Here is a 13,563-nt window from a genome sequence, read left to right as displayed (position 1 = left end):
TAAACCAGTCAGAGAACACTTCAATCTCTCTGGTCATGCGATTACAGACATGAAAGTTGCGATATTACAACAGAAAAACTTCAAATCCAGACTCCAGCGAGAGACTGCTGAATTGGAATTCATTTGCAAATTGGATACAGTTAACTTAGGCTTGAATAGAGACTGGGAGTGGCTAAGTCATTATGCAAGGTAACCTACTTCCCCTTGTTTTCCTAACCCCCCCCCCCTTCCTCAGACATTCCTGTTAAACCCTGGATTTGTGCTGGAAATGGCCCACCTTGATTATCATACACATCTGTAAGGAGAGTGATCACTTTAGATAAGCTATTAGCAACAGGAGAGTGGGTTTGTTTGGGGGGGTGGGGGGGGAGAAAGCCTGGATTTGTGTTGGAAATGGCCCACCTTGATTATCATACACATTGTAAGGAGAGTGATCACTTTACATAAGCTATTACCAGCAGGAGAGTGGGGTGGGGGGAGAGAAAACCTTTGTAGTGATAAACACCCATTTTTTCATGATTTGTGTGTATAAAAACATCTTCTGTATTTTCCACAGTATGCATCCGATGAAGTGAGCTGTAGCTCACGAAAGCTTATGCTCAAATAAATTGGTTAGTCTCTAAGGTGCCATAAGTACTCCTTTTCTTTTTGCGAATACAGACTAACACGGCTGTTACTCTGAAACCCCCCATTCCAGTAACTCTAGGCTTGGAAAATCCACAGACCAAAAATCTACCATCAGTCAGTCAATCAGCAGGTGTGTAGGTATTTTGAGATGTTTGAGGTCATTGCCCAGTCCATAGGCGTTATCTCAGCCCTCATAAAAAAAGTCCCAACTCAAAGATAATTTCAGAAATACAAAGATAGCAAAATGTTGTAAGTGATAATACAGGAATGCACCATGCACACATATACTCAGCTGTGGCCAGAGAGGGGCAGTTCCAGTTTTACAAACAGATGCTTGTAGCTTCCCCTTTATATTTTGGTACTCAGCAGCTCATCTTTGAACAGCATTTGTTTGCCACACAAAATCTGGGCGAAAGGTTAGTCTTTAACTTGGGTAGAGTAAAAAGGTATTTTCTTTCTAAACTCACAATTTTGGGGTTCAATTTTTATAGGCAGGCATATCTGCCTCACATAATGCATACACACAAGGGGGCTAAATTACAGCTGCATGGGCAACATAAATCTGGCATAAGGCTGATTTTGAAACTTTAATACCATTATTTTAATGTAGTTTATATTTATATATTATATTAAAACACATTAATGTTAAGGTTGCAAAAGCAAGCACTCAGAAGTTAGGAAGTGGCAGAGTCCAGGTTGCCTGTGAAAATTTAATTCATCCCTTGTACATATGCATTGTGGTACAGTCTTTAATTACATGATCATGTACTATGTTTTCCACAGCACCCCTGCCTCATTCAGTGCACAGGATGGATGGTGCTTACTGAATGGATAATTCAATATCTCTGTTTAACCTCATATTCAGTTTGTGGGCCCCTTCCTTATTTACTGCACCCAATCCAAAGCTTGCACTGCATACAGATTTCAGAGTAGCAGCCGTGTTAGTCTGTATTCGCAAAAAGAAAAGGAGTACTTGTGGCACCTTAGAGACTAAATAATGCTCAAATAAATTGGTCAGTCTCTAAGGTGCCACAAGTACTGCATACAGAATTATTCGTTTCCTCATGGGCTATCCTGTGGTGCTCTCATGGTCTCTGAATTCTTTACAAACATAATGCATTTATCTTCACGACACTCCTGTGAAATGAGGGACTGGTATTATCCCCATTTTATACGTGAGGAACTGAAGCACAGAAATTAAAGGAAAAAATTGTCAACTAATTTTGGGTGCTGAATTTGAGAAGCCTACAGCCTTAGGTAGCATTTTATATCACTTCACATAATCATTGCACAACTCACATTGACTTCAGTTACAGTTGTGAGTGTTCGATACCTCTACAAATCAAACCACCAGTGTCTCAAATTGGGTACCCAGAAAATGAGAAACACACAGAGGCCACCTGTGAAAACTGTGGTTTAAGTGACTTGCCTGGCACCAGGTAGGAATTCTGTGGGGACAGGTGGCAATAGAATCCAATTCTCCAGGGCAGCATTCAACTGCCCTAACTACGAGCTCATCCTTTCTGCAGTCCCCTGCCTCATTCACTACGTACCTTTCAACTTCAGCAACAACTGAGGCAGGGTCCTATAGACAACAGTGGCAGTGGGAATGAGGAAAAATGGTGCAGGGGTCCTATGGAAAAAATTTTATGTGAGTGTGTAATTATAGACTATACCATCATGCATATGCACAGGGGAGGTGAATTAAAGTTACACAGGCAAGCTTAATTCTGGCATTTCCTAGCTTTTGAGTGTTTGACTTGCCAAACTTTAATAATGTTCTTTTAACACAGTTTTTTATATAATTGTCTACGTTTTTTAAAAACGTAAAAATTGAAAACAAAAATTCCAGCCCGTGGAACGATGCTGACCCTCTCACTGGGTCATCAGCAGGGTTAGGATCTTGAGATCCAAAGCACAGTTCTCCTTCACTAGAGCTAATGGAGTAACTGGGAGCAGTAGAAGGCTTTTATCTTTTCTGTGGAGCAGCCACTGGAGAGGGGTGAAGACATGTTTTGCTGGTGGGCTTCACAGCTATATGCTGAGACTCAGGACTAATAGGTTCAGTTCCAGTTAGTGCAGTGTTCTATAGTGGTTAATACGGTTGACAACATTGTACAGTAACTCCTCATTTAAAGTCGTCCCGGTTAACATTGTTACTTGCTGATCAATTAGGGAACATGCTTGTTTAAAGTTGCGCAATGATCCCTTATATCGTTGTTTGGCAGCCACCTGCTTTGTCCACTGCTTGCAGGAAGAGCAGCCCATTGGAGCCAGTGGTGGGCGCTTGGAACCAAGGTGGACCGGCAGCCCCACATCAGCTCCCCTAAGTTCCCTGTGCAGCAGCCACCCAGCAGGCTATCAGTTGCCGGCAGTTCAGCTGTCCCTCCCCGCACTGCCTTGTGCTGCTCCTGCCCTCTGCCTTGGAGCTGCTCCAGGGAGCCTCCTGCTTGCTGTGCGCGGGGGGGAGAAGAAGGGGCTAATGTCAGGGTGTCCCACTCCCACTGCTCCTGCTCCCCGCTTACCCCATCTCCATAAAGCGGGGAGGGGACACGACAGGGCTCAGGATGGAGGGAGCTTGCGGGCAGCAGCTGCTGTCTCAACTTGCTGATCTACTTAAAAAGGCAATGTACTTAGAGTGCAGTCAGCGTACTTAAAGGGGCAATGCGTCTCTCTCTCTCTCACACACACACACACACACACACACACACACACAGTGTGTGTCTCTGTCTCTCTCTGCCATGCTGTCTCCCCTCCCTCCATTTGTGCTGCCTTGTAGAGTGTGAGGCTACATTTACAACAATGTGTTAACCCTTGAGGGCTCAGCTGAGTGCTAGTTCATCATTTAGCAGTAAGGCATTCCCTGGGAAATATCCCACCCTCTGACTCCACCACCTCAACCAAGCTTCACAATCATCATTGCTGTGCACAGTATTAAATTGTTTGTTTAAAACTTATACTCTGTGTGTGTGTGTGTGTGTGTGTGTGTGTGTGTGTATAAAAACCTAACCCCCTCTATTTACATTAATTCTTATGGGGAAATGGGATTCGCTTAACATCATTTCCCTTAAAGTTGCATTTTTCAGGAACATAACTGCAACGTTAAGCTAGGAGTTGCTGTATTTCAGAAATACAGGACAGACCTCAGCTGTCCCCAGTCTTAACTTGAACCTTAGGGGTGAGTTCTTCTCCTCCCTTGTCCGTCCTAGGGGATCTCTCTCTCTAGCTCTGGCGCTGCAGAGAACTCAGGGCCTCAGGTACTGGGCTGGGCAGCCATTGTGGGTCCTGTTCACATTCTGTATGGGGCGCAAACTGAGTCAGCAGCTGCAGTTGCTGGTTTCCAGCTGCTGCAGTGCCATGCGCTGCCGGGGTAGGGACTGCAAGAATGGGTGTGGGCTTGGAAGGTACACCTAGAGAAGGCTTCGCTGCAACCAGTAGGGGCACCAGTTCAGATTTCAATGGGGGGAGGTGTGCAACTTTCGGCAGGGCCTAGAGCTGGAGGGGGAGCTAGGCCAAATCTGAGTGGCATTGCAATCCCATGTGCCAGGTCAAGTGGCCAACTGGCAGCACTTTGCAAAGAGACGTGCTCGAGCCCCACTCTGTCAGGGGTTCAGGTGCCAGAACAATGCTCCAGACCTCTCTGGCAGCATTACACCCCTGGTGGAAATGTGGGATAAAAGGCATCCCAAACCAATTTAGTACAGGCCAGGCAATGTTTTTATTTAAATAAGGGCCAACCCTTATAATACAAAATTGTTGGCAACCCTGCATGGTTACAGACCCTTCTGCCCCTGCATCTCCAGCCTCTTCCTCTCCCTTTCTGGCCCTATTCCACCATCCCCACTGCTCCCTCCCCACCCTCCAGCTCCAGCTTCTAACCCTCCTCTTTCCCCAGCTTGTTTCTGCCCTCCCTCCAATGCTGCAACTGTTCCCCCTCCTCACCTTCCCCTGACCTCACTCCTCTTGTGTTTAAGTCAGAGGACTTCCTCCTCCTCCCTGCTGCCTGGGGGCCAGCAGGCAGAGCATTGAGAGGATAGGAAGTGGTCTCTCTGCTCTCAGTTGCAGTGCCTTCTGTCACAGCCCCCACCCCCTCCCCGCAAGCTGGGAGGAGCAATTGTAGGGAAAGTCCAGCTCAGCCCCGGCATGGCACCGTCTCAGTCGCTCTGTGAGGAAGGGGCATTTGCCATCTGGTTGGCATGTAGACGCTGTGACGGGCTGGAGTATGAGCTAGGATTACTTGGGGAAGTTCTCTGGCCTGTGCTATGCAGGAGGGCAGACTAGGTGATCACAACAGTCCCTTCTGGCCTTGGAATCTACGAATCTATCTTCCAGGCAGACAGAATCTTTGGTACGTGCAAACTGATTTTTCAGACACTTAAACTAAACAAATGTGGGTAGATTCTCATGAGGGCAGCAAACAGCACCTCCCTAACACCAAGGTGACCATGTGCCAAATGTCAAGGCCCTGCTCCAAAGCACAGAGCTGCTAGAACTCCTCAATGAAATGGTTGTAATCATTTTTTTTAACGTGAGGAAAACAATGTATTTTTCTGCAGCCTCATTCTCAGAAACAGCTGAACCATTTTAGCTGAATCTTCCCGGAAATATTCAGCTTGAAGCAAACACTTGGCATGGAATATTTTAGCCCAGTTATTGGCAAAGTTATAAGCAACTGAAAACAGGTTCTTATAATGGGAAGTGTTGGGCAACCGTAACTATTGGCAGTGCTGACTATTATCAGATACACAGAGCTGTATTAAAGAAACATTAAGGATGCAAAATTAATTTAGTTCCAATTTGCTGCATGATACAGTGACCCTCACTTAAAGGCAAAGGTTAGAAGAGCTGATGTGCTAGTTTCTCTCCTCCACCAAGATCCACTCAGCACAAGAGGTGAGGAGGGCGCCATGCATGAACTGGTTACAGCTCCCTGATTCCCAGGTTCGGCTACTCCAGCCCCACCCCTGCAGCTCCAGAAGTTCTACTGAACTGAGGAATGAAGTGATGAGAGGTGACTGCTTTCAGGTGCTCAGGTCCCCAGTAGGGAGCTGAAATCCATGGATGGATTTGTCCAGTCAGGAGGAGCCATGATGAAGGTCTAATTTTGGCAATTAATTGATCTTCGACTACTAGCAGTAGATATGCTCAATGGCCTGTGATGGGATGTTAGATGGGGTGGGATCTGAGTTACCACAGATAATTCTTTCCTGGGTGTCTGGCTTGTGAGTCTTGCCCACATGCTTAGGGTTTAGCTGATCGCCATATTTGGGGTCAGGAAGGAATTTTGCCCCAGGGCAGATTGGCAGAGGCCCTGGGGGTTTTTCGCCTCCTTCTGCAGCGTGTGGCACGGGTCACTTGCTGGAGGATTCTCTGCATCTTGAAGTCTTTAAACCACAATTTGAGGACTTCAATAGCTCAGACATAAGTTAGGGGTTTGTTACAGGAGTGGGTGGGTGAGATTCTGTGGCCTGTGTTGTGCAGAAGGTCAGACTAGATGATCATAATGGTCCCTTAATTCTGTGATTCTATATGTCAGCAGAGGCTGTGAGGAGGACAGGTTTAGGCTGATACTAGAAAGGGCTTCTCTCAGAGTTGTAGGACTTAGGACTACTGGCCGGGTGATGGTGGGGGAGCAGATTAGGTTAGACCAACAATCAAATGACGGCCAGGTTATTGCCTGCATAGTGAGGTGTCCCCACCATGAATGGGGGGAACAACACACCTGCTTTGAGGCCTCACAGAACCTGTGAAGAGGGGGGTGAGTTGTGTTGCCACATACCCATTCTGAGGTGTCGCAGCACCCGGGAGGAGGAGGTGGGATGTGGTGCCACACGCCTGCTCTGAGGTTTTGTAGCACCCAGGACCAGGGGGTGGGCTGTGGTGTAACACACCTGCTCTGAGGTGTCATAGTGCCCGGAAGGAGGAGGTGGGCTGGGATGTTACACACCTGCTCTGAGACGATACAGGATCCCATGAGGAGGGGAACGGGCTGCGGTGTAACACATCTGCTATATGGTGGGGGAAGGGAGGCGTGCTGGACATTGGAGCAGTTGCCCTGGTAACAAACAGCACCCTGTGTTTTCCATGCCTCTCGGCGCAAAGCCTGGCCTCTTCCCATAACTCTCCCTCTCTTGTCCATGGTTTTCAGCCATATTCTACTATGCTGGGCATGGATATGAACATTCTGGGAGAAACTACATGGTCCCCATTGACGCCCCACAGCCCTACGCCCCCGAGAACTGCATCAGCGTGCAGAGGATCCTCCAGAAGATGCAGCAGAGGCAGACAGCCCTCAACCTCATCCTGCTGGACACCTGCAGGAAATGGTAGGTTCTGTTCCTTTCCCCCACCTCCCAAGGACAATGGGGTTAGCAGTAGTTGCTTTCACGACCCAGAGGGGAGACAGGGAAAGAACCCCTGACTTTGGCTCAGTTCAGCTGGCTCCTTTGGCACAGGCCTAAAGTTCATGGTGTGAGAGGTGGCCATTGGCTTCTAAGGCTCTGTTCATGTGACTAAAGCTACGCACACCCAACTGCCATGCTGAATCAAGGCCTTAATTAAGAGATAATGACAGTGAGCTTAACTCCAGGCCCATTGGGGCCCACAGACACCTCTGGCATGAACACTCTTCAGCAGGAGAGTAAGTTGGAGAGTGCCTCATTTGAGCAGACCCCTTGCCTGAGCATTCTGTGAGGGCAGGTGCTGGGGGGGGAGCTGTAGTCCTCCCATGGGTGTCCCAAGCCCTACCATCCTCCCCAGGACTGTGGCAGAGGAAAATTATAACCACAGCGTAACCTCCACTTACTTGCCAGAGAGTTGGAAACTCCCAAGAAATAACACAAGCACACACAATATCTTCAACACAGTAATTATATTAAACAGGAAACAGAACAGGGTAAAACAGAATTACCGGTGCCCACACTGATAATACCTGTGAATTTCCCCAGTCATGAGACCTGATACAGCAAATGTAAAAATTAGTGTCCCATTGGTATGCATACTTGTAGGGGCCCTTGATTACCTGTGAAGAGCTTTAGTGCCTTCATGTTTTGGAGCAGAAACATGAAATTTGGCAAGGGAGTGGTCCTGGGGTTAAAGAAGAGTCTTTTGTTGTCTCCGTGGAAATCTGTCCAGATATGGCCACGTTGTAAGCTGCAGAAAATCACCACTTGCACATTTGAAGTAGAGCTTGTTAGAGGCTTGTTGCTCAAATCTGTGATCATTCCATCTGCACTGAGCATGCTCCCTAGCAGGGCCAGCATTAGACTCGCTGGAGCCCAGGACAGAAACTAAGGAGTGGGCCCTTACTTGCTCACACATTGGATTTCTGCAACGTTTTTGAAGCTGAAGCCCTCCTCCTATGTGTAGCAGCGCCATACATAGTGCATTAAAACTAGCCATTTGGTAGATGCTGTTCCCATTTTCTGTTCTATTTAGGTTTTTAGCCTGTACGCATCACTGAGATGTCTGAGCACTTTGGGATCTTGGGACTATGAGGACCAGGACAAAGTGATCTGTGTCTGGGGCTGTCATTATTGGGCTACCTTGTCCCAGATTCCAGTTGTACTTGCACCTGCTTTACACAGGTATCACGTCATTGAATTCAGTGGAATTGCTCCTGGTTTACCCCTGCGTGAGAACACAATCAAGCTTATTGTCTTGTTGGCATTTCTAGGGCATGTCGCCTAAGACAAATGGACATAAATCTCCTCCCACCTACATGGCACGTAAATAATTGAAGCCAGTGAGCTACAGTGATGTAAATGAGATGAGAATCAGGCCCAGTGTCTGGGCGCTAACCCTGCTCATCATTTCCATTGCCAAGGATGTCTCTGCTCCATCATGCTCTGAAAACATGTTCCAGCTGAGCCTTGTCCTCAGTCAAGGCAAACAAACCCGAACCGATTTTTCCACTCCTTGTGCTAGGCTGGCTGTTCTGTCGCTGTGTGTGTGTGTCTGCAGCAAAGCAGCTGAGCGTAGCCCACGGATTAGATGCACATTGCGCGCTGTGTGGGGCCAGTGAGGGCTCTAGCCTATTCTGGGATATGACGTCTTGTTGTTCCTCGTGTCTGGAATCCTCTAGCTGCTCATGTGTTTGTCTGGAGCAGCTGAGGGCAGATAAATCTATTCATTCATTGATTTTATTTAGAAACGTACCTCATGCCTGTCATTGTGACTTCTGGGTGTGTTTGAAAGGTAGGTGCAAGCCAGACAAACATTGCCATCCAGTGGCCCCCTGGTTCCTGGTCACAAGTTATAAACAAACAGCCTGCTATCTGCTGCTGACTCTGTGAAACAGGGACATCCTGTACTTCCTCCTCAGCAGGCCAGACCACAACGGAGCAGATAACACTGCTGCGGACGATACTCTGGGCCTGGCTTTGACCTCAGTTCCACATGTGCAAACTGGGAGTGACTCCGCTGCACTGGTGTAAACCTGGTGTAAATGAGAGAGACTCTGGCCCTCCCTATGCCCAGATATCTTCAGTGCCCAGAGATATTGTGCAAAGCTGATTCTTCCCCGGTAGGCTGCAGATAGCAACCTCCTATGCAGACCCAGTGACTAAGGCCATGCACAAAGGATCTCTCAGGTATTTTGTGGTGGAAGTCAAGCCTTTCACACCAAATCAGCCCTGACACCCTTTACCTGATCTTGGAAATTATGGGCCAACTCCTTGGCCACAGCAAGGCCACTCTTCACTAAAGCTGCCCTAACAGGGCAGTGGGGGATTCCTCTGACATTGCAGAGGGCTGGCTGGCCTAGCCAGCTCCCTGGGGAAGGGAAGAGGTGTGTGCTCCAGCAATCCTCTCCAGTGTAGTAGTCCCGTGGGGGCAGTATGAACCAGTGTATGAGCTGTTATGAGTCCTGATGCAGCTCTCCACTATGCTGGTGGAAAATCAGTCCCAGGATCAGAGCCCCAGATGGCTCCTTTCCAGCTGCACCCTCAGCTCCACAAAGGAGTCAGCCCTACAGATTTCAGACAGACATTTTCCCCTTTGCTCAGCCCCAGCAGCACAAATTGCCCAGAGTCTGGCTGGGCTGGGGGAGCTCTCAGCTGTTGAAAAGACCCCATGGCCATTGCTACACCATCCTCCATGGCTTTCCTTGTAGGTAAGTGTTTAGAAATTGGGTTTGATGTAATTGTCGAGTGCATTGCTGTCACGCAGCAGACATCATTGCGTTGGACATATGGGTTCTGTTTGTGCCCAGGGATGGGGCCATCCTGTACGTGTATGAAAGCAAATCCCCCTTCACCCAGTTCACCTGTTACATCCTTTCATCTCTAGGTACAACCCACAGTGTGCGCTGTCGCAGGTGCAGCCGCTGGAGCCCTGGGGGAATACGGTTTATGGCTATGCCACGTAAGTATCTGCTGATTGCTGGTGACTGGAGACCTTTGGCATTCCCAGTGGCTGTGCTTGAGGCTTGAGGCTCTTGCTTCTGCAGGACTGGAACTCTGGCCATCAGATCAAGTGTCAGTGACAGGGGGAGGTGCTGAGACTGCCAGAAGCTGCAACGGCCCTGTCTCCATTTGCCAGCTAGTACTGCTGCCGCTGGACATCCCTCGTGCAGGCCGGGCCTGTCTCTGATCTCTGGTTCTCACACTTTCTCCCTGGCTTTCCTGATGTGTACCCTCATCTCTCCCTACAGCCCTGTGCTGGCAGCTGTGGCTGATCCACAGTTAAGATTGTAGCACCCTTTTGTGGCCTAATATCAGTGAGTATTTGTAATGGAGTCTCTCGCCAACAAGCCAGGACACATCCAGCCTGAGCTGAAGGATCCTAAAGTTAGATACAGAGCTGGTTGTTCTGGATGGCAGCACCTCCTTCAGGGCTACAATTGGATAATTCAATTGACACACCCTGGGGCAGTGCACAGGGCACCCCATGAGTCACAGAACTTTTTCCAAGGCCAGGAGATCATTGTGGAAGAGATTTTCAGATGTGCTGAGCTGTCATAACTCTGCCCCTGAAACAATACAATGCAGTTTAATTTTCATTAAAACAAGCCTCTGTATTGCACTAAAATGCTGCAGATACGCCCAGTGGCTCACAATGCAAACAGCAACAGAAACTACAGAAAGGCCATCAGTTCAATGCAACCTTATAATTAGAGGACCAATACTCTGAAGCAAATACAGGTGCTCATGTTCCTTCATCCAAATGAGCAGCATATAATACTTCAATTTTTCAGCCCCTTGAGTTTGCAAGGATTCTGTATTATTCCCCCAGAATTGGCAACTGACTTTCCAGGGTCTCTCTTAATATGGCCAAAGCAATAACTAGGCCAATAGAAAGGAAATCCTGAATCAAAGTGTGTCTCTGGGGTTTATGGGTGCTCTTGTGCCATGTCTGTGTGGCAAGCAGCTGAGGGTCGTGTGCTTGCCTTCGAAGGAGTGAAGATGCAGAAGCCTATGAAGTTCAGGATGGGGAGTTCAGTTCTGGGATCTTCATGAAGTATCTGAAAAAGCACATTCTGCAGGAAAAGAAAGTGACCCACGTACTGGAGGATGTGTTGGAAGGTAAATATTGCACCGGAAGTTGTTTAGTTAAAGCTGGAAGCTACTTGTTCCAGGTAGTAAAGTTGAGGTGCAGTCATTGATCAAGGATTCAAAGGAAGGGGAGATGGAACAAACAGACAAATGAAAGGCCAATGAGTCTCCAGGCCCAGACAGTGTGTCCAAGAGCATCAGAGTAATAAAATCCATCTCTTGTTAAAATCAGTGAATACGGAGGGGGATGGCCGTTGTATCTTTCTTTACAAAAGGCTCTAGAGGTGATCCTGGGCATTAGAGGCCCCGAAGCCTCACATCAGAGCAAAGTACACTGGTTTCATTAGAATAACAAACCATCTGGGTGAAATTGGCATGCTGGGTATAAACCAGCACAGCTTCTGCAAACAAAAATCCTGCCTTTGCCATCTACTACAATTCTCTAATCATGGCAACAACAAAGCAGGGGCGACAGGAGAACCAGCTGATAGCATTTACCCAGTCCTTCAAAAATCCTTGGCAAAGGCCCTCGCGAGAGGTTATTAAGGAAATGAATTAGTTGTGTGTAGATGTGACAAGTCAGAAATGGGCTAGACAGAAGCAAAGAGTAGAAAGGAATGGTCAGAGTTCCTCAAGGCACAAGGGAAGCAGTGGGGTCCCCATACTAAGTCTGGTGCTGTTTGTCATATTTGTGAATAATCTGGAGAAGTGAGGTGGCAATGTTTGCTGATGACTCAGTGGCAGTTGAAATCCAGTGTGACAAATGCGAGGTGAGGAGTGATCTGAACTCTTCATTCACATTGCTGGGTTCTCAATGGACTGTACTCACTCGGGACAGGGACCTGGGGGTTGCTGCAGGCAGCTATGTGAAACCTCTGCTCAGTGTGTAGGCGCGGTTCAGAAACCAAACAAGATATTAGGATGCGTAAGGAATGGGATGGTGAATATTCCAACACCCTAATATTCCACCCTTCGCTTGGCTCATGGGTGCAGTACTGCTCAGTAGCTCATAGAATATACAGTGGGGAGTTCCGAGTTGGGCCAGGAGAGTGAGGGGGCACAGTAGGAACTGTATGTGGAGAGACTGGAATGACTGCAGGCACGGTGTGAGCCAGGCCCCCAATTTAGGGGGAAAATTCAAAGGCACAAAAAGGAAGTGGGCGCCCAAACCCCACTGACTCTCAGTGGGAGCTGGCTGCCTCAGCACCCTTTGCGCCTTATCCCTTTGAACCATTCCTCAGGCAGCTCTTTCTCCCCCAGACATTGGTCGGGACCCCTTGGTAACTGGAAAGCAGGTGATGGAGATCAAGCACACTCTGAAGGAAGCCCGGGCGCTGACAGACCCCATCTGCACCACTGGGCCGACTGCAGAGCTCTGGGGACACAGCCATGGTAAGAGACCAGTGCAGAGCCCTTAGCCACGCTGTCTCAGCCCCGGCCCTGGGGGTCCCAGGCAAGGTACATTAGCATCTGGCTCTTAAATATGTCTAACATCAATAGTGCACAATGTTGTATTTGGGTTTCACTGCTCCTGCTTCACGCTGCGCCCTGTTCACAGCTACACTGCCCCCCCATAAGGGGGCGCCTCAGGGTGCTGCTTCTCTGCCACCCCCTCCAGGAAGTGGTCCAGGCCATGGAGAGGGCTAGCAGAGCTGTGGGAACCATTTTGGGAAGGGGTTGGGGTGGGTGAATCCAGAGGGGGCTGCTGCTGGGGTCTGGGCATACGGCACAGAATGGGGTGGGGGCCTAAGGGTCTCTTGCCATAAGAGTCAGATGGGGGAGAAGCAGTGGCAGCACCCAGAGAGTGGGGAGCAGCAAATAGAGGGAGGTCCCGCTGCCACTGTCGAGCAAGAGGCTTTTCCTGGCAGGTTCAGGCCCTGCTGGGATTGGAGCAGGAAGCTTGCAAGGCAAGCCAGCAGGCTTGAAGAAGTGGGGCCAGTGAGGAGGTGACTCAGCTGCTGGCTGAACACTGAAGCGATTCCTGTCCAAGGAATTATAGTGGAAATAATGGGATGGGGCAAAGAGAACAGCAGCAGCAGGGAATTTGCAGAATGGCAGTGGCAGGCTCAAAGAGGAGATCAATCCACTGGTACCCAGGGTAGTAGCCTGGGCCAGGGCAGGTCACAAGGAGTATCCCAGGGATCACTGCCCAGCCATGGGCCAGCAATTTACAACAACTATACATACCTTCCCACACTGCAGGGGTAACTCAAGCACTGCAGGCGGAGAAAATAACGGCTGGGACAGGAGGGGCACCCTCTCAAAATGTAACTGTAAACAGAGAATCGTCATCAAATGGGTGTGGTTTTAGTGGGGTTCCACAGGGATCAGTTCTTCGCCCTATGCTATGTAATATGTTTATTAATGACCTGGAAGAAAACATTGATAAAGTTTGCAGATGGCACAAAAATTGTGGGAGTGGTAAATAATGAAGAGGACAGGT

The 13,563-nt window shown here is 48.6% G+C and overlaps 1 protein-coding gene and 1 long non-coding RNA gene across 5 annotated transcripts in view; one reads left to right on the top strand and one right to left on the bottom strand.

Moving 5' to 3' along the window:
- LOC125643605 (mucosa-associated lymphoid tissue lymphoma translocation protein 1) overlaps positions 1 to 13,563 on the top strand; it is a 69,651-nt gene that overhangs the window by 30,628 nt on the left and 25,460 nt on the right. For all 3 annotated transcript variants that reach the window (XM_075132950.1, XM_075132949.1, XM_048866535.2), the window contains 4 exons: positions 6,776 to 6,953; positions 9,916 to 9,990; positions 11,023 to 11,150; positions 12,381 to 12,512. In XM_075132950.1, the coding sequence (XP_074989051.1) occupies positions 6,776 to 6,953; positions 9,916 to 9,990; positions 11,023 to 11,150; positions 12,381 to 12,512 (513 nt within the window). The remainder of the gene's footprint in view (positions 1 to 6,775; positions 6,954 to 9,915; positions 9,991 to 11,022; positions 11,151 to 12,380; positions 12,513 to 13,563) is intronic.
- Positions 9,985 to 13,563, bottom strand: part of LOC125643606 (uncharacterized) — a 57,099-nt gene continuing 53,520 nt past the window's right edge. Inside the window, exons 4-5 of one of the 2 annotated variants that reach the window (XR_007358762.2) lie at positions 13,308 to 13,391; positions 9,985 to 10,597 (exon numbers count right to left, since the gene is read on the bottom strand). This is a non-coding gene — a long non-coding RNA (uncharacterized LOC125643606). The remainder of the gene's footprint in view (positions 10,598 to 13,307; positions 13,392 to 13,563) is intronic. The other variant, XR_007358763.2, reaches the window with a different exon arrangement.

Source organism: Caretta caretta, chromosome 10 (genome assembly GCF_965140235.1).
Source record: "Caretta caretta isolate rCarCar2 chromosome 10, rCarCar1.hap1, whole genome shotgun sequence".
In the NCBI taxonomy this organism is placed as follows: Eukaryota; Metazoa; Chordata; order Testudines; family Cheloniidae; genus Caretta; species Caretta caretta.
Note: the sequence above shows the minus strand (reverse complement) of the source record. Positions and strands in the feature narration are given on the sequence as shown.